At 36.7% G+C, this 25,933-nt stretch overlaps 2 protein-coding genes across 3 annotated transcripts; one reads left to right on the forward strand and one right to left on the reverse strand.

Moving 5' to 3' along the window:
- Positions 1-53: 53 nt before the first annotated feature.
- On the reverse strand, positions 54-18,960 carry LOC140504852 (collagenase 3-like). Of its 2 annotated transcripts, none has more exons than XM_072610211.1 (6): positions 18,856-18,960; positions 2,756-2,979; positions 2,134-2,282; positions 1,140-1,265; positions 668-832; positions 54-354 (listed from the first exon to the last, which is right to left on the reverse strand). In XM_072610211.1, the coding sequence occupies exons 1-5, from the start codon at positions 18,862-18,864 to the stop codon at positions 669-671; spliced, it is 672 nt and encodes a 223-aa protein (XP_072466312.1). In that variant the 5' UTR covers positions 18,865-18,960; the 3' UTR covers positions 54-354; position 668. The 2 variants fall into 2 exon arrangements, with proteins under 2 accessions (XP_072466312.1, XP_072466311.1); XM_072610210.1 differs by lacking the exon at positions 18,856-18,960 and adding an exon at positions 3,801-3,991.
- A 2,824-nt stretch (positions 18,961-21,784) lies between these two features.
- On the forward strand, positions 21,785-22,726 carry LOC140508787 (olfactory receptor 51A7-like). Its single transcript, XM_072616660.1, has one exon. The coding sequence runs from the start codon at positions 21,785-21,787 to the stop codon at positions 22,724-22,726; it is 942 nt and encodes a 313-aa protein (XP_072472761.1).
- Positions 22,727-25,933: the final 3,207 nt, after the last annotated feature.

Genomic DNA, 25,933 nt, shown 5'->3' on the forward strand with positions numbered 1-25,933 from the left:
AAGAAGCCTTTACTGATCATCCTTAAGAAATGAAGTACACACAAGCAGGACAGTTTTACAAATAATATGTACAATTTATTTACATACTTTAAAAAAAGGCAGTAGAAAAAGGACATTCAGTTTCACGTTTAAAATATTCCTTTGTGTTTTCTTGTTCAGAGTTGAAATTTTAAATTAGACCATTCCTCTCCCAATACTTTGAATCTTAGCTCCAGCAGGCATCAAAGGTAACATGGGAAGCATTTCTCCATGAGTTACCAGTTTGCTTCCTGGGTCAGGGAATTAACACTTTCTATGGAAAAGGATCCATGTGCGCCAAGTCTAGAACTTCAAGATATGGCATTTTCTTTTTCCCTGAGGGAAGAAAAAGTAAAGAAAATGAAGGCCGAGTAGGGGCCCAGAAGTTAATTTACTTGGGCATTTGGTATATAATGCATTATCCCACATTGAATTAAAAGACAAGCGTATACTCATCCTTCATCAAGATATGACATGGTGCTATAGTGGATAGAACGTTGAGCCCAGTGACTGGGCAAGTGACTTGCCTAAGATAATACAGCTAGAAAGACTGGAGTTAAAAATAAAGTAAGGAAGTCTGGCCAAGTCACCCAAACATGGGAGCTCTGAGGGTTTATTATCTTCACCCACTTCTTACCAAGGTACTGACCTTAATAAAGACTCTGGATTCCTATTATATCATCGTCACTGAGCCTGAAGAATTTTGGGTCCTGATATTGATAGTTAGGGAACATGATAGAGTCTGAATCCTGAGAGTGTCCCAGGCCTAGGGCATGGCCTATCTCATGAACAGCCACCACGAAGAGGTTGACTCCTGAGGTTGAAAAGGTTGAGAGACATGAAATAAATTTAATTATAAAAAATAAGAGGATTGGGTATGAAGATGGGAAAAAGAGTATAAAACTGCAAAATAAAACAAATAGTTTCCAAGGAGAGAAAGCATTAACCTCTCCTTCCCCTGAAACTCCTACCCTTTCTGATTTAAATGAAGAATTCTTAAATAATGAAGTTTCCATGTGAGTCAACCAAGATCCACTGGATTCTGCCATCATTTGTCTTTGCTTCCCAGTGTCTCTTGCATTGCTATGTTGGATCCCCGATTACCTAAAGGTCAGATTTACCCTCGTCATAATAGGACCATTCTTCATCCCTGTCAAAGTGGATTGCTCCTTGGTAGTTAGGAACTGGGGCAAAAGCATGAGCTAGGGTGTTTCCTTCTCCATCAAAGGGATAGGCATCTCCATGATCTGCAAGAGAAGGAGAGAATAAGCATTTGGCTTCCTAGTTCATTCATGCACCCAACTCTTTGTGATCCCATTTGGGGTTTTCTTAGCAATGATACCGGGTCAGTTCTCCAGCTCATTTAAAAGTTGAGAAAACTGAGGCAAACAGGGTTAAATTAACTTGCCTAGGGTCACATAGCCGGTAAGCATCTGCAGCTTGATTTGAATTCAGGAAGAAGGTAAGTCTTCCTGACTCCAGGCCCTGCACTCTACCCATTGTGCTACCTAGCTTCCACACATACAGGCACTGTGCTAAGCAATTTAAAATATCATGTTGGTGGACAGGAATTGAGAAATCACACTGGGGAATGTAGAAGAGAGATCTTCTTGGAAGCCTGTTGAGAAGCTTACGTCAGGGATTCATCTATCCCATGTTTTGAAATGGACATAAAGATAAAAGTTCCAAAGGAATGTTACAATGGGAGATGAAGAAAATTCTCATCTGTATAGAGGAGAAAAGAGGGTTAGTTTAAATCCTTAAAATTAGAACACTATCTTAGCACCCAAAAAAAGTTAATAAATCTAAAAGATGGCATTAAGGAGCTTCCAGAATGAGGAATATGTTCAAATATGACCTCAGATACTCACTATCTGCCTCCATTATCTAATCTTTCTAACCTCAGATGCTCACTATCTGCCTCAATTTTCTCATATATCTCCAAGGATGTCTGTCAGGACCAATGAAATGCTGCAGCACCCCTGAAGGAGCCTGAGAATGCAGTTTGCTTCTCTAATTTGCTTGATTACTTTCAGGTTTTGAGTCAGAGGCAGTTAGTCAGATAGGAAACATCTTCAGTGATCCCTCATTTTCTAGGTGTTATTGCCTTCTTACCTCCAGCCAAGAAAGCAAACTCAATGTCAGAATGTTGTTTATACACTCGTCGGAACTTCAAGGGCGTCACGCTACTCCAAACTTCTGCTGCTTTTCGCAAGATCTTTTCAACTGTCCTATGATTCATGCCCCTTGGATAGTTGATGATACTAGGAGAGACAAAATGGAAGGGAGTTGAAGTGTAACACAGACAATGTGAGGCATTATAGCCCCTTGGAAAGAATACTGGATTTGGAATCAGATCCCTGGGTCCAAATACCATTTCTGCTGCAGTTCACCTCATTCAAATTTATCATTTTATAAATGAGACTGGGAATCAGAAATTACATGACTTGCCTAAGTCATTATGTCATCTTGGCTCAGTTAAGAAAATACCAGCCGCTACTAGAGGGACCATATCATTAAAGGTATGGAAATTATAATCTAAGGATAGAGACACTTGAATAGGTACTTGAATACCCTGGAGGCTTATGGAATTTTCTTTTGTGGATGAAAGATTATTTATTGATGCTGTCCTGACAGAACAATGTCCCTCCATCACCACCCTCTTCTTCTCTCTTTTCCCCTTGGTCTCCACAGATCCTCCTGGAGATGCTCCATTCTATGACCTAAGAACAGTTACCTGTAGGTTATGGGGTTATTTCTAATTTTGGGCTTCCCAGGAAAAAATGAGTAGTCAGCAACATCTCGGACCCCACATCGAGGCTGCCTTATGATGGCCTTTGTGGGCTCATCCAACCACCCAGTTTCTTCCAGCCTGAAGAAATGCTGCAAGAAGCGCAACTGATCCTCAAGAGTTTGGTACTGGGATTCTTCTTTGGTGAAGAAGAATCGATGAAAGTAATTCTAAAATAAAAGGGAAATGAGCCTGAGCCAGAGGCATGAGAGAATATTCAGGGAGCTGAAAGTTCCCAGAGAGGACAAAGAGGACAATTAATAGGCACAAGATTTTTATAACTGGAGTCTAAACCCTTTATTTTACAGGTGAGAAAACTGGCCCTAGATAATAACTTAACTCAGGTTAAATGGAAAGCTAGCAATTGAGGTCCTCTGGCTTCAAATCCAGCCTTCTTTCCATTTTACCAGATCAAGTTATCAAAAATATAAAGTACTATTATGTACCTATATCCAATACCATTTGAGATCTAAGGATAAACATATGGTCTTGTGAATCTAAGGCCCTGTTTGGAGTGGGTGGGTGGTAAGACATGGACATAAAGCAAGTTACAGCCCAATGGAAATAGGCAGTACAAATCCAAATAATGCAACCATTTCATAGATGGTTAGAATTAGCAACTACCAGTAGTTAGATAAATGTAAATGATTGTCCCAGCCTTGAGATTCCACAGGTCTGGTGTAGAAGATAGACGCAAAATAGACCCAGGCTTTGCCTTATAGGTTGATTATGTACTAGGAATACAAAGAAAAGTATTTCTTGTAAGATACATCTAGTCATACACTTTGACCTCAAGATTAGTCCCAAATGGAGTCACAGAGAGATGATTAAAAAAAAACAACAAAAATTATGTAGTTCAGAGTTGGGTGGCAAAGAGTTCTTTAAAGCATTGGAAACTTATCTGTTTTACGCCTGAGTGCGCAGAAACAAGGAGACTTAGCCATGCTTCCTAAGATCACTACAGCAGGAAAGAAGGGCATATGATACTTACCTTAAAGAATTCCAAATCATCACGGATAGTTTTGGGGATCACTGGAAAGGACAAACAACAGGGCAGGCAAAGAACAAAGATGAGAAGACTAGACCACATGATTAAAGTTTCTTCCAGCTGTACTGTAGGCTATGACCCGTTTTTGGCCCTGGAAGAGTTTATAAGATTCAGGTCCTGGTGAGTCATATCAGGTACAGTCTTTTTTCCTGGATTAGTGAATGATGCTAACTTCTTAGGGGGAGGGTAGCAGTCTTGCCAAAGTGATGAGATTAGCTACTAGATATTAATCTCTCTCATTTCCATTCATTGCTCCCTCCACCCCACCTGAGGCCCTAGGGCTAGTACTAGCAAGTAGAAGTACTCTAAGCCTCTGAGGTCTCCAAACATTTTTTGAACTTGAATCTCAATCAGTATTCCCCCTCTCCCTAGCTCCACATCATACTTGTTAGGGGAGGGATGTGTCAGTCTTCCCAAAGGCACTTGAGCTATTCTTTCTATGAATTCTCCAGTCAGGAATAGGTTATAATTCCTTGGAGGAGTGACCGTTTTCATGCCTCCCAAAGGAAGAAAGGTCAGGACCTTTTAGAAGGAAGGAACTGGGGAAATGTTTAGCTGTAATGAGTGATGGCAAAATAAGGTTGTGTTAGACACAAACCTCTAGATTGACTACTGGGAAGTGAAAAGGAAGGGTGCAATGTTTCCCACCCTTTGATTACTTTATCACACATACTTTGGAGTCATGCCCTGATCTCCCAGGTGGCCATCAGCCCCACCATCAAGGTTCTGGGTCATACCATGAAGATTGGTGGACATGCCCTAGAGTATTCTAAAGTCTTTGCACAGCTATTTACATATTGGGTCAATCCTTTCCCCTAGAGTCACAGGAATAAGAAAAGCAAGGTACAGATTGAGAGACAGAAAGAGAGGTAGAGAGAATGGGAAAGAGGGAGAGGAAGAGACAAAGGCAAGGGCAATAACACAAGGCAGCCTGAGAGAGAAAGAGAGACAGACAGACAGACAGATAGAAACAGCATCAGACAGGATATAAATGGGAGTTAATGGGAGTTGGGGGTGGGTGGAAAAGGCCTCCTGTAGTAGGTGAGATTTGAATTGATCCTTGAAGAAAGACAGGAAAGCCATGAGGCAAAGATGATGAAAGAAAAGTATTCCAGGTGAAAAGGGAGGGAATCTGGAATTGAAGAGGCATGTGTAAGGAAAAGAAGACCAAAGGGTACATAAAAGGTGAGTAAACTGTGGTGTCTAAGGTAGGGTTTACACCCAAGTATAATTGAATCCATGTCCAGAACTCTATCCACAACTATATATTCATGCTATAAAGAAAATCAAGGAGAGGCACAAATAGGAGATATTACCAAGTGTCATTAAAAATGAGAATGTATGGTATTCAATAAGGATGGGAAAACATACACAAAGTGAGATACAATTGATCTGAGTGGAGGCCCCAGGCTCTGCTAGTTCTATAGTCATTCAAAGATAAATGGACCATGTTCCCATTAAAGGCAAGCCTAAGCCTATTATCCTACCTAAGACTACTTCCTATGCATAGGGAGAACGCCCACACCTATTTCAGCAAAAGAAAGACAGAAAAGGGGATGATTCAGAAGACAGTTCATCCCCAGGATTACTCTTTGGACTCATATGCTGATCTAGTCACACATTTTCTTTACTGATCCTTCACTGGGTGGGGATGGGGGTGGGGTTCTAGAGTGAGGAACAAAGAGAGAAGAACTTAGAAGAGGAATGCACATTGACAGGAAACTTGAAAATTAATTCCTTTTCCTTCCTTTTGAAAGTAGCCATGTGTTTCTTTTATCTTGTCATCTTCCCATTCCTTCAGCTTCTGAACTTCTCTCCCCACAAATCATCTGTAAGAAAATGACTGTATTTTTGTCTTCATTGCTTTATTTGATAGCTAGATAATATAATAGTGATAGATTCTAGGTAGAATAGTGTGATGGATCTGGGGTCAAGAACACCTTGGTTTAAACCTGATCTCAGACACTTACTAGCTATGTGACCCTGGGCAAATCATTTAACCTATGTCTGTCCCAGTTTCCATAACTACAAAGTGGGGATTATAATCATACCTACCTCCCAGGGTTATTGCAATGATTAAATGAAATATGTGTAAAACATTTAGCACAGTAGTAGGCACTATATATATATGTATATATATATATATATATATATATATATATATATATATATATATATATATATATATATATATATACATATATATATCAATTGTTGAGCCACTTTTTAATTATGTTGAACTCTTCATGACCCCATCTTAGGATTTCTTGTTTGTTTCGTTTTATTTTCGGCAAAGATACTGAAGGGGTTTGCCATTTCCTACTCTAGCTCACTTTATAGATGAGGAAACTGAGGAAAACAGGGCTAAGTGATTTGCCCAGGGTCACACAGCTAGAAAGTGACTGAGTCCAGATTTGAACTTATGAAGATAAGTCTTCCAGATTTTCATATAAATATTAGCTGTTATTATTATCTTTCCTCCAGGTAATATATCACTTCTTGCCCTAGGGAAACCAAGTTTCCACCTTGGTATTTCCAGCACCTTATACAGTGCCTGGTGAAATGGTATGGGTGATGTCTTTTGATATGTGTGTAAATTGGATTTAAGTGAGGCAGAGCTGCATGAAGTCATCAGCCTCACTCCTCCAGAGTCATAGTCCAATGTCATGACAGAGTCAAGACGGCTGGTGGTGACTCAGGATGCAGTGGATGACCTTGGCGTCTTCAGTGTCTAAACAAGCTCTAAGTGCTCCACATCACCTGCTTCATCTGCCTTCATGGCCATTGGAACAAATTGTTCTCATCCACCCATTTCACCAGAGGAAGTCTTCACAATCTCCTAACTCACCAATGGGTTTGAGACTCCTTGGTTACTCTCAACCTGATTTGGGCCATCTGACAAAACAGTTTACATGGGTGTGACCACTGCGCACGCTGCAGCTTCTTAGAGCCACAGGTGAGAGTTAGGTAGAACAGGTGGACACCAAAGTATGCATTGCCAGACCTAGTTCATTGTTTGGAAGGCTCTGAAGGAAATTTTGGAAGAGAAGAGGTATTATACTGACTACCAAACTGAAGGTCTACAGAGCCATTGTGCTGACCTCATTGTTATATGCTTGCAAAACATGGACAGTCTGCTGGCGCCATGCCAAGAAACTGAATTGCTTCCACTTGAACTGTCTTTGGAAGATTCTGAGGATCACATGGCAAGAAAAAGTACCAGACACTGACTGAGTCCTTGCTGTAGCTGAACTACCAAGTATTCAAACTATGCTTCAGAGAGTGCAACTGTGGGTTGGACACATTGTTTGAATGCAAAATGTATGCTTGACCAAAAACTATTTTATGGAGAACTCATATGGGGCAGGATATCAGATGGTGGCCAGAAGAAATGATACAAGGACACTCTCAAGGTCTCTCTCAAGAACTTTGAATATGACTGTGTAACCTGGGAGACACTGGCACAGGACTGTTCAGCATGGCTTGCCCACGTCAGAAAGGTTGCTGTGTTTTTTCAGTAAAGCACACTTGAGATAGCACAAAGTAAACACTGGATGGGCAAATTTGGGATATCCCGTCCAAATATTCACAGGGACTATCTGTGCCCAACCTGTATTAGAGCATCCAAGTCATATTGGTCTGATCACAGTCGGACACACTGAAATTTCAGTTTATCATGGTGATATCACTTTGATCCTCTTCGAAGATGAAGGACAACTACCAACCAACAGTGCCTGATACATAAAACATATTTAACAAATGTTTGTTGAATTGATTTTACACTTTATACACATGCCTACTAAGAATCTGCTCCCTTCATGTTAAAGAAAGACTCTCACCTTTGTTTCCCTCAGACAAAGTCTAGGATTTTGTTATTTTTTAATATTCAGTCTTTCAAGGCCCTGGGAAATCAAACTATGTATTGTAGAAGGGATCAGTGTTTTTATTCTGGTTTTACCAAGCTCTGTCTAACCCCTGAAGATTCCCAATGTTCTAACAATATCCCCTGAACCTTCCCCTTTCCCCCAGAATCTTCTGGCTTCTGAAAAATCGAATTTTCAAAAGCTCTCTCTAAAATTGGAAAGGCTACTTTGTAAATTTGTAAAGATTCTAGATTCTAAAGATTCTAAGACATATGCCCCTCTATGTCCCCTGTTTTTTGACAAATAGGTTGGTTAACCTACTGATCCCCTATCACTCTTAATCCATACACTATCATGAAGCAATAACCAGATAGTCACAGAAATTTTGGCCAGTACTCGAGAAGTCAGTAATATGATGCAAGACCTACAGTTCTTATCCGAATATACACACACACACACACACACACACACACACACACACACACACACACACACACACACACACATACACACACACATTAATTCCTCAAAGGCTCCATTCCAAGTCATCCGTTTTGCTGAACATTTCTATCGCTAGTGTATATGAAAGCAGAAATGGCATGCCTCTTATTCATGGATAACACGGATTAGAGAAGACAGCTACAATGCTGGCCAACAAGACCAGGAACCAAAAAGATTATGACAGGATTGAAAAATAGGCTGAATCTAATACAATGAAATATAATAGACAAAATGCCAACTCCCACAAATGAGAGTATTAGGGATTTATCAGCTTGGGCTGATAACCCAGGGAGTATCTTACCAACCAGATGTATTGACCTACCAGAAGTCAATTAACACTAGTAGCCAAACTGAAAAGAAAGTTATTTATTAGCATACTGAGGAAGACTGTTTACTGGTAGCAGCTTTTACTTCTTTGGGTAAATATTTGATTACTTTAACTTTTCTGGCCCAGTTAGAGCACATAACCAAACAACATCATTCAGAAGCAATTTAGAATATATAGGTAACTCCTTTTGAAGAAACGAGGACAAGTCTCTGGGGGAATATTTGCTGTGCAACTAGTTAAATTTGCTTTGGAGTGGGAAACCGCTTCTTCTTCAAAGAGAGCAAAAAAGAAGTGACTACATTGACTTTTAAATTTGCTAAATAAGTACATTTGGAGTAAGGTAATCATTAAAACAAGAGTTCCAAATGTCTGCTATCCAAGAAGAAGAAATAATTTTTTACTACTGTGACTAAGATCATCAGCTTTACAGTGTCCTTACTTAGTTGTTAAATTTTATTTCTCCTTCAGGTACAAAAATGAAATTCACTAATAAGATTGAGGGAGGCATAACTACTTAGTAATACGCATGAAAAAAACCTGAGGAATTTAACCAACCAGTACTCAACAAGTCAATAATCTGATCAAAGGGAAAGAATTGTCATGATAAAGCGGGCTTTTGCATCACTGTTAGAGAAATAGCTGATAAATGGTTTTTTGTTGTTGTTGTTGTTGAATAAGTACACATCACCTCAGTTTTTCATTAGTGGAAGCGATAGCAGAGTAAATCTACCATGTTGTAACAATCATCATCCTCTATCAACCCCATTCAGGGCTCCCTGACAGAGGAATGCCCATGGAATGGTGGGAGGAATGGTTTTTGTCAGGGGCATATTGAAAATCTATGTAAATTGACTCAGGATGAAGCATATTCATACACTAGCATCACTGACATGGAGCAAAAAAAGTAGATAGCAACCTGACCATGTTCTGGCCCAAGAACTAAGTTAACTAGGGAAGTCAGTAAGTAACATATTAAGGACTCAGCTTTGGAGGAAAAGGGAACATGCACCAAGTGGGGCAGAGGGGAAAAGAGGGGCATGGATAATGAGCACCAGGGGGAAGAAGGAAGGAAACTGGTCTTGAAGTGTAAAGTTTTATATTAGTCATAAAAGGTAAAGATCAATATGTGAAGGAAAGAGGTAGGAAATCCATGCATTTGACATGAGTGTCAGGTCATCAGTAAGAGAGGCTAGCAAATTTGCCCTCTCAGCCCAGTACCTCTGCGATGGATTTATGGCTTCTTCTCTGGAGCCTTCCCAACAGACTGGCAATCTTCCAATGACTCAATTACATTTTTAAAGAAAAAATTCTGGCAGGAGAGAGCAGGATAGTATGATAGCATATGGAATCTGGAACTAATCCTCATGATTATTATTTAGGAACTTCTTTTGCGACGCCTAATAAATGCTTTGAATTTGCTGAATTCAGATCCCAAAATATAAGGCATTGAGGAAAGCCAGATAGACAATCAGACAGTAGAGACTGAGGGAAACTGATGCTCTGGAAAGAGGTGACAAGGGGAGTCTTAGATGACTCCCCTAGAGATTTAAAAAAAAAAATGTATATCAACACTAAGCAGATTAAGTTCAGTTGGGTATCATCCAATTTGGAATTTGAGAACAGACTAAGTGATTACATAACTTCACAGAATCTCAGATCTAGAAAGGAATCTTAAAAGTCATCTAGTTCATATCCTGCCTCAGGCTCTAATCCCTTCAACCATATCAACTATCCTGTCATTAAAAATCCTCCACTGAAAAGAAAACTTAACTTCCCATCAACAAAAGCTGTTCCAGAAAGGAATGTGCTGTCTCAGAAAGTCTGCTCATTACTAGAATTCTTCAAACAGGGAGGCAGTAAACTTTCTTTGTGAAAAATTTTGTAGAGAAGCTGTATCTTTCAGGTAGAGAATTTGGTCGAGATGACCTTTACTCCCAATCCTACCGTCAACTGAAGGAGATATTAATGACAAGTTGTCCAGGTTCTCAGAAGTCTGTGACATTGCAGAGAGGGAAGGAGCAAAATAGTGATATAAAAAAATGTTAATTGACTGACTAACTTTCTGGAGGAAAGGAAATAAGAAACAAATGCTAGAATATAACAGAAACCTAAATCACACATGAACAGATAAAACAATAGGAAGGTTTTTTTTTTTTTTAATTATAAAAGGAAAAGAAGAACTATTCAGAAATATTTCAACAAATAGGTGAAGGGACATCTGGCATATAGGAAAAAACATTGTTGTACCAGTAACAAACTAGTAGAGATATAGTGAAGATCAAATGAGATAACATGCTAGTCTTAAAGCATGATACAAATGCTAGCTATTGCTCTTATTACCAAGAGCAGAGAGGGGAAAGGGAAAAAAAAATAAGCACTGAGGTATACATACATGCAATTGCATAAAATTGTACAACTTAAAAATCTTATAAACATTATTAGAATCTAAATCTAAAAATCCTAAATGTTCTATTTTGCCTTTTTAAATTAAGTCTTTGATTCATGTATATCTATCAATCATCTCCCTTTCGGTTTATCCATCATTTATCAAGGCCTGGTTTAGTGACATGCCATTCCCCCCCAAAACAAAGATCTATATCCTCCCTTGGCAGTTACATGGTCAAGTTGACCAGCCAACTCATACTGGTTCTCTTATGTGATTTCTAAAAACCACAGTGACCACATGCATTGCTCTAACTGCTGTCTTCATGCTGTCTTTGAAACTGTAGTGTACCCTAAGCAGAAATAAAAGATGACTCCCTCCAAAGTGGCTGTTTTTCTTCCAATTGTCTAGAGCCAAAGACAATCCATTCTGTCAAGGTGTAGCTCCTGTCTTCCAAACACACCTTCCCACTTGTACTGCAGGTCACCTGCAGTTACTAACTCTAAAGACTAGAAGTTTTTAATCCTTTTCACATTGCCTAGACACTACACCCTATCTCCCATAATGCACCTTATAACCTTATAATTGTTTGTTGTTTGTAAAATTTAAATTTAAACAACTATTCCCCCCCTCTTCACACACACACACACACACACACACACACACACACACACACACACACACACTCACTCTCAAACACAAGTCTCAACCTGTCTAGATGGAAGCAGAAGTTATATTTCCTTAACCCTCCTTCCCTACTAATACATTTTGTCTGAGTCTCAAAAGAAAAAATCAATTATTGAAAAAAATGAAAAAGTTAACTCTATTCCTCACCCCACTCCATTCTCCAGCAAATAAAAGGCAGAGAGTTATCTGTGGAGACATAAAAGTGGTATTTTGTACTCTGTGAGTTATAGGACAATTTGGAAGAACATTGAAGGGTAGTTTTAGGAGGGCACAAGGAAAGGATTTGGGAGTAGGGGATTCAGTAGGTATATGGAGGTCTAGTCCACTGAATTTTTTGAAATAGAAATTTGTCTTTCCTCTCTTACTGAAGAAAAACATGAATGACCCCTCTGCCGTTGCATAAGGTTGGCTTATCTTCAAAATAGCCTTTCTTCTCCCAGTCAGCCATTCTGGGAATGTGGCACCATGGTTGCCCATACCAATGGAAAACTTGTTGGATGACTCATGGAAAACAAATAGGCTAAAAATATTTTCCAGACTCCCTTTGGAGGCACAAAATCCCACCATTTCTCTTTACTTAGTCTCTTGATGGCTTTTTCAACGTACTTTTGACCATTTCTTCTTCATGACTTCAGTACTGAATTGAGTATAGTGACCAAATCCATTCCAGTTCCCACAAATGGGCTTGGGATCAAATGTTGGAATCAACCTAAATCTGTTACTTTAATATTTGTCTCTTCTCTCCCCCTTCCCCCCTTTTTGATTACAGCATTTAGGTAAACACAGCTATGAGATTGCTCCATATCCCTTTCATAGGCTTTATCTGATCCCACATCACAGTAACTCAAACCTTGGAGATTAAGAAAGCAAAGAGACTGCCAAACAAAAGAATATACATCTTTTTTCTTCAGAATATATCACCACTCTCTGCCAAGTCCAGAGTTTTTGGTTGGATACTTTATTATTAATTTATATACATGCACACATACGTACATACATATATACATACATACATACATACATACATATGTATATATATATATATATATATCAAGTTGCTTAATGTAGGCTTGAGTTTGTATTTGAAAATCTCAGAGAAAACCATTTTCAGGAGGTCTTTGCAGAAGTGGGTATTGAAAGAACAACAAGCATAAGGTCCTTACCACCATTAGAGATTTCAGAATGAAAAATGCTGTAGCTATCAAAATCCCATTCAGTCATTCTCACGCACATAGCACTGAGTTCATCAACATTCTTAGGTTCACCATACTGGGTCCAGGTTTTTCTAATGCATTCCCTCAACAATGTGTTCAGTCAAGAAGTAAATAGCCAAGAGTACTTTTTTTTCTCTTTGACTCATGTTCAGATACATCCGTTTTATATTTTTAAGTAAGAGGTGAGGTGGCTATGCCAGAAGCTTTCCTTGGCCTACAAGTGTGTAGAGACCAGATGTCAAAGGAGAGCATCAAGATGTTCATTCAGATAGCTGAATGACTTTAGGTGATTGTGGCACAGTGGATAGAATATTAGGCCTGAAGTCAGGAAGACCTGAGTTTCAATTCCACCTTAGACACTGTGTGATACTGGGCAAGTTCCTTAACCTGTCTTTGCCTCAGTTTCTTCATCCGTAAAGTAGGGATAATGATAGTACCTACTTCCTAGGGTTGTTTTGAGAATCAAATGAAATAATAATTGTAAGCCCAGTGCTCTAATCACTGTGTCATTTAGTTGCCCCATCTTTTATTGTAGACTACCCAGAATAAATGACTTACTGTCATGACATGGGGATTTGAAGTAGCAGAAGGCAGAAAAGGAGAAAGCAAAGAAGAGTGCTCTCAGGAACTAAAGCTTCCAGATTTCAAAGGGAATGAAGACTACAATTTCCAAGTTGGAGGAGAAATATTTTGTGTGATCAGAAAGGGAAAAATTGTGTTCTTGTCTAAATTAAGCCATATAAAAACATTTAGTAAAAGTCTACTGTAAACAATATACTGAGCAAGAAATGGTAGAAAAATAGCAGGGCTCTGTGTGACCAAATAGTTTAGGACAAGAGAGCTTACTATGAATTCCTTAAACCATGTCAGCTTTGGAGAAAGTCTACTTAACTTGTAGAAGGGAAGTTACTTTATCTTCCAAGATAAGGGTGATAAAAGCATATTTCAGCAGGGTGATTTCCAGACTAGAATGCAAGGTGTAGAAACTTAGAACTTGCTGGAATATCCACCCTAAATAACAACGGACTGGTTATCAATTGCCAGATAAAATCCAAGAAGAGTTAGCAGGAATGTGATATCACTTTAAGATATGTAAAGTGTTTTACTTTTGATTTCATTTCATTTTCATAGCCTAAAGCAAATATCAGACAACATAGTCCAAAGTAGTCACCCAAACTGAACTAGAAAGTCAGAATCAAGTTTTTAAATTCATTAAATAAAATGTATGAGATTACAAAGTAAATCAATTATGTTGAAGTGAAGTCATCAAAATGTAAACCAATCAACCAAATAAAAGTTCAGACACCTCAGGCTAAGAACCCTTACCTGAAAGGAAAATGGTATACTTTGTTAAACTCTAGGCACTGACTTGACTTTGTGCCCTCTAATTCCTGTTACTCTTTCTAGTGACCAAGAAATGTGTCACATCCCCTCCTGTTCTTTTGGCTCACCTCCACTTTCTTGTTTTAGGGGAAAAGAGAGCCATAGAGCTATGGTCTTCTGAAAATCATTAATAGTCAACTCACTATTACAGATGCACTGAGAGGTTTCTGTCAGAACAAAATGCAAGGTATACATTGTGACAGAGATTCATACCAGTTAGGTGGGGAAAAAAACAAAACAAAACAAAACTTCAGGCAAGGAAAGGTTTCTTGTAGCAAATAGAATAGGCTTGCACAAACTGTGGGCCCCTGGCAGCTTATGGCACCGGGCCGAGCCAAAGAATTTTGGGCAGATGTGCAGGCCTGAAGTAGAACAATGTAAAAGTCTGAATGAGTTACCTCAGGAAGTAGTGAATTCCCATTATTGGATGTCTTTAAATGCAGAATATGTTGAAGAGAGATGGAAGAGCTGGTTCAAAATGTGAATGAATTCACTTAGACTTTCTTTGTAGCCATTGGGAGCTTTATTGACACAAAAATAGTAGGCCTGAGATTTAGCAAGGAGTTAAACAAAGGCAGTGTTGTAGGAAAAGGACCCAGACTAATATAAGGGCACCAGCAGCTTCACAAAGTCAATCAATATTATTTTAACTCTTAGGGCACTGTTTCTAATCACTTCAGAATGGATGCCCATTTGGGGGGAATATTGTTAGAAGGATCCTTTTTTCCAGAAGCTGTACTACAACTCGAGAGATCTATGATTATATCACAATAGAAATTTATGTCATGGAGCCTGGCTAAAGTAGCCTAAGATTTCCAATTTCTACAACTCTGTAACCATTCTCCATATTTTGACATTTTTTTTTTAAATGCTAATAAAACCTTTTGGAAGAAAAAAAAAATCAGCAACCTCTCTCACTGGGGATAACCCTAAAAAGAAGTATATCAGTATATCAGACTATATCAGTAAAGAGAGAGAGAGAAGGAGCCAAACCTCTAGAGTCTTATGTACAAGGCAAAGTAACAGGTAATAAAAAAGATCAGGTTCAAAACTTGATTTGGGACAAACCTTCGGTGGAGTTTACACTAGACTGCATCCAGCTAGAGTTAGGAATCTAGGTTGCCCAAGACCTGCCTACAATCTTCTTTCAGTCAGCATTTCTCCTTTAGGAACCGAGGGGATGGGGTAAAGCTGTAGGATATCATTCCTTCCTTGTAGAAGAACAGAGAGGAAAAAAGTCCTGTATTTTTTTAGGGTGTTTTTTTTTTAGCAGTAGAGGTAGTGATCAGGAGATTGAGTCTGCTGGTCCTTCTGATATGAAAAAGAAAAAAGTAGTCTCTCCTCTGTCTCTCTCTTCTCATGCTACAATGGACCTGCACATTTGCCAAATTCATTTACCTAAACCAGAAATATAAACTTATTCCTGTCCTTATCAAGCACATTTCCATTTTGTCTTTATAGATATTAATTTCCGAAAGAGAGGAACTCACCCAGTCTGAACCCTACTTTGTAACACAGAAAATAAACAAAAGCAGGCTTTGGTGGATACAACCCCACCCCCTCTATATACAGAGCAAAGGCAGCCAGACATATTTACATTCTTCCCATGAAATCCTCTGTCTTAGTCATTGGAAGGAGGGATAGTTCTTTATTTAACTCAAAGGAGTAGTCTTTTTTGTTTACATAATTCCAAATTGATAACCAGACAAATTAGACCATTTCAGTGCTCCATTGACATTACTTGCTCTTTGATATACTCCATCTAAGATTGAATGTTTCTATTTTGTGTCAAATTTGTAAATATGTAGGGTATGAAGTGAAATCTCAACTTTATTTTAATTTGCATCTATTTTACTAATAGTGATTTAGAGCATATTTTCAATTGGTCATTTATAGTTTTGAAATCTTTCTTGGGAAATTGTTTACTGATAACCTTTGACTATTTATGTGTTTAGAGAATGACTTCTAGTGTTGTATATATCTGACATTTCTCTCTCCATATATTGCATAACAGACTTTTATAGGTAAAATTTGAGGTCAATATTTTTTCGCACTGTAATATTTCTCTTAATTTGTCTTCATGGATTCCATTCTTATAAAATCAAATTTTGCATGAAAAATGTCTTTTTTACCTTTTATAATCTTCCCTAGTTCTTATTTGGAAAAGAATTTTCACCCCAACATAAAACTTCTATTTTCTTTTATTTATAAAAATTGTAAGCTATTATATTCATATATTCATTTTGAGCTTATCACAATTGCTTTTAGGATCAAACCTAAACTGTTGCATTTGACATTTAAAGCCTGTCATAATCTGGCAGTAATCTTCTAGACCAAGTATATCTAAATCCCCTCCATTTACCCTGTCATCCAGGCAAAGTAAGAGTCTTAATGTTTCTCATACATGCCAGTGGGTAACTGCATAGTGCAGTGGGTAGAATGTCAGGGTCTGGAGTCAAGCAGACTCATCTTCCTGAATCAAATATGACTTCACACATTTACTAATTGTATAACCCTTGGCAAGTCACTTAACCCTGTTTTCCTCATTTCCTTATTTGTAAAAATGAGCTGAAGAAAGAAATGGCAAACCACTACAGTATCTTTGCCAAGAAAATCCAAAATGGGGTCATGAAGAGCTGGACCGGATTGAACAACAATAATTTTGATTACAATACTGCTACCTTTTTTTAGCATTTTTTTTTGTATAGTCACAGGGACAAGCACATTATTTGATTCCACATTACTATTTACAAGATCCCTGAAATCATTCAAATCAAATTCATTGAAAAATTTCACTTAAATGATGCATGTTTTTCCCTACCAGCTCTCCATGGTAAAGTTAGTTCTTCATAATGTCAAGTAAATAGTTCTAATAAATCAAAATAATTAAAAATGTTTTCATTATTTTTAGTCTGATAAAAGGCATAAGTTCACATGTTGAATTAAATTTCTTAGTTACATATTCTTAGGAAGAGAATTACATTTAAAAAAATATGAAATATCTTAAAACTTATCTGCTATAATAAAAACTTCAATTTGAGGTTCATGTTGTCTAGTAATAATCTTTACATTTTCCAAATCTCCTAAGATGTGTTTGATTACTGTTTTCTGAATATGTGTTCATCTTGACTGCAATAGAGTTGAAAGCAGTGAAAATTCTTCAAGAATATCAATCACTAAAGTAAGATATTCAAGAAATTGATGTTAGCTAATCTCTTCGCCAGCAGGGAATAAAAACAAGAAATTGCCTGTAGAATATGGGACACGTGTTCTACATCAATAGCAACTTTAAAGCACATGCTGCCCAGTAATTTACCAATATTAATAATTTCAAGTTCTTTAGATCCACCTTTGAACTGTTATTTTTATTAACTTGGTAGCTAAATTACATACAGAAATGTTTTTAAATGACTAACTAGTTTTACTCCTAATATTAAATTTTCAAGGAATAACAACAACTGTTCATTTAAACAGTTTCAAAGGATGATTTTTAGGAAAATTTTATAATAACTTAGTACCTACTCCAGGTCATCTTGCCAGTGTTGTATTAGCACCATCAGAATGAAATGTTCACTTTCAAATATTCATTATTAAATCATTTTAAGTAGATAATGGAGTATTACAAATATAGTCTCCTGTGTTTGACAGAATCCCATTAAAGCAATAAAAAAGATTACCAATATAGGAGCTCAATCAACTCTATTATGGCCGTTTACTAACTGACTTGCAAAATCCCTGAAAATATAACAATCCCTTCTCAAATTTGGGCAAATTAGGTTCAGCACAAAACTGTTCCTAAGCTACCATGTCCAGGTACTCTAAAATTCATTCTTATGATCCCTTCTTTTATCTCAAACGACAAATTTCCTAATTGTTCATTATCAAATATACACATTTATTCTTCAGCTCTTGACAATCTGACTTCTGGAATCTGCTGGATAATGTTATTAACAAATATGACAAGATTTGAAGAATTCAAAAAAAAGAGAGCTAAAAGTTCTGAGAGATGAACTAGCTCATCACACTAATTTTTTTTCTTCCACATAAGGAAAGTGAAGTGAAAGGTTAGTGGCCTTCTTAAAATTAAATTAAAAAGTTTTGTATAAATAAAATAAGCATAGTCAAGGTTAGAAGGAAAGCAGAAAATTTTGGGGAAAATATAGACAGTTTCTTAGACCAAGGTCACATATCTCAAATACATGAAGAGTTTCCCCCCCAAAGCTATACAAGTTCTAGCTGGGCTAGAACACACATCTCCTGACTTTTAATTCAGCTTTCTTTCTATAATATTATATCGTCTTGACTTTATCAAGCAAATAGGTATATATTAGGTACTTAATATCAATTAATATTAAGTGCTTAAAAATGTGGGAACCACAGTTAAGTACTGGAGATACAAAGAACGGCTCTGGAATAGTCCAAAAGCATTTCTATTACATTCACATGGTCTGGATCTTAATTTCCACAAGCAAATTTCCTTTATTATCCCACCTCCTACCCAACCCCAGCTCTCAGAAATTTAATTGTGAATTCTTGTGTTTAGTTTTAGAAAAGAGATAGTCCAACTAACATTCTCAAGGGCCTCTGCATCCCAAAGGAGGATGGATAAAAAGAGAAAGAGTATCCATGTTGAGCTTACCAAACCCATGGAGTGATGTTTTTTTGTTTTTCTTGCATCTGCCTTTCAGTCTCAGGAGCCTACCTGGTGGCTTTCATCCAGGTAAGTACTCTGATTTCTTCTGCTGCCTCCTAAATTACTGGAATTCTCCATTCAGCAAATTAGAAGTTTTCAGGTGAAACTTATCTGTGCTCAGTCTTTGCTCACTATCTAAGGCAGACATGTTAAAGGTTAAAGGTAGGGAGGGAGATTCCACTACTGACCACATTGTAAGGCAATATGGGGCAAGGGTACAGTTTTAGGAATATAATCTAGCCCTTTCAGAAAAAGTAAGAAGTCTAACAAAATTCTTAAGTGTTCAAATTATAAATTGGAAAGCAAATGATGCCCTTCCTGTTCACTGATGTCTAACTCTATCTTCAGTCTGGTCACTTTGTTTTCCAGTTATCATCCTGAATCCTTGTTTCTTCCCTCTAATTAATGATTACATTCACATGATGTAATAATAGAGGTTAAAACAAAAACTGGATGTATGACTTTTATTTTAGGGAGGATTCAAAGAGGGTTTAGGAATCAATTGGTTGATACAGTAATTCAGAACAAATTAAAGCAGTACTGATTTATTTTTTTAAAACAATTTTTCTGTGGAAAGAGCCCTGAAGTGCTAGGATAGATGTTAGATAGATGAATTCATCTTCCTCAGGCCAAATCCAGATTCAGACACTTACTAGCTGTATGAAGCTGGCAAATCACTTAATGCTGTTTGCCTCAGTTCCTCATCTGTAAAATGAGCAAATGAGTTACAGAAGGAAATGGCAAACAACTCTAGTATCTTTGTCAAGAAAACTCTGAATTGGGTCATTAAGAGTCATACATGACTGAAAAATGACTCAACAATAACAACAAAGGACAGATATTAAGTTTAGCTAAGACTTTATCCCTGAGTTCGTTGAACTTAGAAATGAATTGATTAGTAGAGAGTTGACAGTTCAGGCAGTCATAAATCACAAAGAGGAAAAAATCTCAGTTTTGTAAAAGACCTCAAAGATATCTAATCCAACCTATACTACACTACCTTTTATTGTGTCATTTTCCTCAGTGGTAAATGAGGGTATTGAAATTGATCTCTAAAGTGTTTTCCTTACCTCTAAAATCCTATGGCATTGGTGAATCGCTAGCCTGAACTCTTAATGAGGTCCCATAGAACCTCAGATGTCTAATAGATAATAGGGGGTTTGCGAACTTGGATTGGGGAAAATACATCTTTTTCTTCACTGATTTCTAATATAAATATATCATTTTCTTTCATTATGAGTGTAGGCAACAAAATATTCTTCTGAGAGGGGTTCGTAAGCATTCCTGAAATTGTCAAAAAGGTTTCATGACAGAAAAAAAAGATAAATAATTCCTAATCTAGCCTTTTCTCAGAGACTTAAAATGAGGTGAGACCAACTTCTTTCTGAGACACTTATTATCTGGAATAGATATTTATTTTCCATTTTTTTTCCCTGATGAAACCTGATGTGTGGTACAGGTCATTCCTCCTCTCACATTGCCCCCTCACCAGAAACACACATACATACTCACATATAAGTACAAAGTGATGGTGAAAATATTAATGATGTAGATTAGACTTCAAAGTATGATGTATACACACACACACACACATGCACGTATGTATATATATGTATATATATACATATATATGATGCAATTACATATATCTATTGTTGTTCAGTCATGTTTGACTCTTCATGACCTCATTTGGGATTTTCTTGGCAAAGATACCAGAGCGTTTTGTATTTCTTTCTGCAGTTCATTTTACAGAGGAGGAAACTGAGACAAACAGGGTTAAGTGATTTGCCCAGGGTCACACAGCTAGTAAGTGTCTGAGACAAGATTAAACTTACAGAGATGAGTGTTCCTAACTCTAGGCCCGGCAAACACACACACACACATATTCTCTTTCTCTCTCTCATCCCTCAGTGACAGTATCACTCACCCCTCTCCCTGCCCATCTTGTAAATCTTCCCATAAAGCTTGGCCTAGAGGCAATTATCTCACAGGTTGTTTCTGTGGTTTTTCAGTCTTGTCTAACTCTTTGTGAACTCATTTGGGGTTTTCTTGGCAAAGACACTAGAATGGTTTGATCTTTCCTCCTCCAACACGTTTTCCAAATGAGGACACTGAGGCAAAGTTAAGTGACTTGCCCAGAGTCACACAGCTAATAAATGTCAGAGGCCAATTTTAACTCAGGAAAATGAGTATTCCTGACTCTAGGCCTGGCACTCCATCTGTCACAATACCTAGTTTCTATCTTTCTATTAAGTTTCCAATGATATACTAAGGACTTCCTCATTTGTTGCCATGATCTCTACCGTGCATTCCTATTTCTACTATTGACATGGAAGACCTAGCATCATACCTGCTCGCCATATGTCTGGTTAAGACTCTCAGTAACTTTGTTTTTCTTGTTTCCTGAATTTTCTCTTTAGGTGGGTCCTGGTAACTTCTTTCTGGCATTTTCAGGCACATAAGTACACAGCTATCCCAACTATCTTTAACAAGAAACTGAAGAATATCTAGGCTCAAAGTAGGGGCAAATGATTCTCACCTGTCTCTCATTCTGCATACTACTCCATAAAGGAATCCTTTCTACACAATAGTTAAAAGTATCATCAAGCCAAATCTTGAATGCCTTCAATGATGGGGAGCACATAACCTCACAACAGGTGCTTCCACTATTGAACTAAACTAGTTTAAAAATATTCTTATGTATGTTTCATATGAACAACAATATTCTTCATTTTAATTTAAATTTGTAGAAAATGCTTGTGCTAATAAAGTCCTCAGGATTGGAGATTGCGAACAAACTAAGCCTCTGTTTTCCCATTTGAGGGAAAACCATTTGCCATACTGACTCTGCTTGGCTTCCTAACCCATCATTGCTATGTCAGCTCTTAACACATCTGAGGTCCAGATATCCACCTTCCAACTAATTGGGATCCCAGGGCTGGAGCAAATCCACATCTGGATATGCATCCCCATCTGCCTCATATATATTATTGCCACTGTGGGCAATTGTACTATCCTTATTCTAATCAAAACGGAGTCCTCACTCCATGAGCCCATGTACTATTTTCTCTCTATGTTGGCCTTTTCTGACCTTGGGCTGTCACTCTCTTCCTTACCTACCATGTTGAGAATTTTTTTATTCAATGCCACAGGAATCTCTATTGATGCCTGTATTGCCCAAGAGTTCTTCATCCATACCTTCACTGCCATGGAATCTTCGGTGCTGCTCATTATGTCCCTTGACCGTTTCATAGCCATCCACAAGCCTCTAAGATACAGCTCTATCCTCACCACTAGTAGAATTATCAAAATTGGTTTGATCTTTGCCATTAGATGTCTTATACTCATACTCCCATTTCCTATTACACTGAAAAGACTGACATATTGTAATAAAAACCTCCTCTCCCATTCCTATTGTCTCCATCAGGATGTTATGAGACTGGCCTGCTCTGATAATAGGGTCAACGTTATCTATGGGTTTTTTGTTGCTCTTGTGGGCATGCTGGACTTAGCAATGATTTCAGTGTCCTACATACTGATCCTGAAGACAGTTTTGGGCATTGCCTCTTATCAAGAGCAATTAAAGGCCTTCAACACCTGCATTTCCCATATCTGTGCTGTACTCATTTTCTATGTGCCCATTGTCACCCTGGCTATTGTCCACCGCTTTGCCAAACATGGCTCCCCATTTATTAGGATACTGACTGCTGATGTATATGTTTTGGTTCCTCCGCTGATGAACCCTGTTGTGTACTGTGTGAAGACTCATCAAATCCGGGAGAAGATCATGGGGAAACTGTGTCTGAAGAAGGCCTGATGAGGAACCACAATGATTTTGCTGTTTAGTTTTTATTTATTTATTTATTTTTTACTTTCACAAATAACTTAAAGGGTACGAGCTCTCCTGATTTCCCCCCGAGAAGTTCAGGATGAACAACCTTAAAATTAATCTCAGGCCCAGAATTAAATGAAAATCATTGGAACATGAATTTTGAATTGCTTGTTGGTGCAAAATATTTTTATTCCTTCCAGCCTTTCCTATTTTTCAGTTTCAGTTTCTTCTATTCTTCCTGCTTCTCTTCCTAGAGTTTTAGATATTTCTGTTCACTTTCCGTAATATATCTATGACCCATTGCTTCAAGATACTTTTTTTCATTTCTAACTCACTGCTTGCAAAGCACCTCCCCATACACATACCTGTGTGTGCGTGTGTGTGTGTGTATGTGTGTATATGTCCCTCTGTATACATACGTATGTACTCTGTATAAATGTGTGTGCATGTATGTATGAATGAATATATGTATTTCAATTAACAAATTTTATTTCCTTCCCCCAACTCTACCATACTGTAAAAAAAAAGAAAAAGAAAATACTTGTAAAAATACTCATTGTCAAATAAAACAAATTGCTGCTTTGGTCACATACAAAATATGTATCATTCTGCATTTTGTATTTAAGGAGATGAGTACATGCTTCATCATTGGTTCTCTGCAATCATGAGTGGCCATGCATTGTTCAGAGCTTTTTCCAAAGCTATTTGTCTTTATAATATTGTTACAACATAAACCAATCTGCTTCTCTTTCTTGCAGTCTGTATAAATTCACACAAATCTTCTCAGATTTCTCTGAAACCATTCTTTTTGTCCTTTCTTATGGCAATATAGTATTCCATTATCTTCGTATCCTTTATGTTGTTTAGCCATTCCTAATAAACACTCCCTTACTTTCCAGTTGTTTGATGCTACGAATGGAAATAATTTATAATACTTTTGTGCATATTGATCCTTTCCCTCTTTTTTTATATCTTTGGGTCTAGTAATGACCCAAAGATATGCATAGTTAGTGAATTTTGGAGTATATTTCCTCATTAATTTATAGAATGACTGAACTAATTCACATTTTTACCACAGTATATTGATGGGACTGTATTCCAAAAATCCTTCCAACATTTCTCAATTTTTCTCATCTTTGCCCATTTGATGGGAATGAGATTGAACCATAAGAGTTTATTTAATTTAAATTCTCTAGGCATTAGTTATTTGGGATAATTTAGGATAATTAGTTATTTTGGGATTAATGATAGAGTGAATTTTTTCCTTATATGACTTCCTTTTCATATATGTAAACCATTTATCACTTAGGTATGGTTCTAATTCTTGAAAATCCAAATACATTTTTATGTATTGTAGAAAAGAGATTTTTATCAGAATAAATTGCTATAGAGATCTCCTGCATCCCCGCAATTAACTTTTTCCTTGATAATTTTATCTGCATTGATTTTGTTGTCCTAAAGCTTTCTAATTGTCTATATCAAAACTGTCCATTTTATATTCAGTGATCATCTCTGTTGTTTGTATGGTCATAACTTTTTCTTTTATACAGCAATCTCAAAGGTGTGCTTTGAGATACGACCCTTTATATGTAAATAATAAAATCTTGACATATGATACAAAGTCTAAATATAATATCTTCCATACTACTTTGGAAATTTCCCTTGTTTTTGCTGAGTAGTGAATCTTTAAGATCTGGGTTCTTTCAGTTTTTCCAACATTTGGTTATTAGCTTCATTTGGTTCAATGTGTTACATACTTAATCTGTCCCACTCATTAAACTCTTTTTGTTTAACCAGCAGCAAATCATTTTGATGATTACTACTTTGTAAGAGAGCTTGTCATCTGGCACTGCTTGGCCTCCTTCCTTCATATATGTATACACACAGACACACATATATACATACATACATGAGAAAGCCTTGAACTTTTGTTCCTCCAACTGAATTTGTTTGTTTTTTAGATAAAAAAGCATATATGTGTATATATATATATGTATATATGTGTGTGTGTGTGTGTGTGTGTGATCCTTTGATTGGGTTGAGACTGAATAAATTAATTTAGATGATATGGTTATTTTAAAAATATTGAGTCAATCTACCCATAATCAATTAATATTTTTCTGCTTAGGTCTATCTTTATTAGAAAGATTGTTTTTATAGTTATATTCAAATAATTCTTATTTGTATCATGATAGGTTCACTATGAATTCTGATAATTCTGCGGCTGGGTGTTTTTGTTAATATACAGAAACACTAATGAATTTTTTCCGTATTTTGTATATTCCTCATTATTTATGAAGTCATTATTTCAACTAAAATTATTACTCTTTCAGAGTCACTATTAAAATCATCATATCATCTACAAAAAAGTGATAATTTTCTTTTCTTTTCTTGTCTTATTGTTGTAACTAGTACTTCTAGCACCTTATGAATAGTAGCAATAATGGACATCATTTACTAATTTTTTCTGCCTCTGTTGAAAAAATGTTTGTTATTTTTGTTATTCTTATTTTTTATTTTTATTATTAATATGATCTATTATATTTATAGTTTTCTTAATATAAAAGCAATTTTTTTTCATTTCTGGTATAAATTAGACCTGATTGTAGTGAGGATATTTTTTTTAAAAAACATACTATAGCCTTTTTGATAATATTTCATTTAATTTTTAAATCATTTATTAGGTATATTGATTTATAGTTTTATTTCTTACTTTTGATTCTCTCTCATTTAGGTTTAAAGACCATATTTCTGTCATAGTACATGGTTTACTGAATCTTTTGTTTTCTGATATTTGCAAAAAAGTCTACATGATATTGGAATTGTTTTTGGACTCTGATAAAATTTGCTTGTAAATCCATCTGGTCCTATATCTTTCTTACTATCTCCTTCCCTTAGGAGTATGTTTATATGTTTTTCAATTTCTTTTTCTCAGATTGGATTATATAAGTTCCTTCTTTCCTATTGTCTTAAATAGGGCATGTGACATTTTGGTAGAATTTATATATTTAATTTTTTTTGTCACAGTTAAAAAATAGTTTCTAATAATTTCCTTTATTTTTTCTCCATTGACTGTGATTTTTTCTTTTGTGTGTGTGTGTGTTTTGGATATTGAGAATTCATTCTTTCTCTTCCTTCTCAATCAAATTAGATAATAATTTACCTTTTTTTGTCAAAAAGAACCAATTCCTC

This window comes from Notamacropus eugenii, chromosome 5, assembly GCF_028372415.1.
Source record: "Notamacropus eugenii isolate mMacEug1 chromosome 5, mMacEug1.pri_v2, whole genome shotgun sequence".
NCBI classification, from domain to species: Eukaryota; Metazoa; Chordata; class Mammalia; order Diprotodontia; family Macropodidae; genus Notamacropus; species Notamacropus eugenii.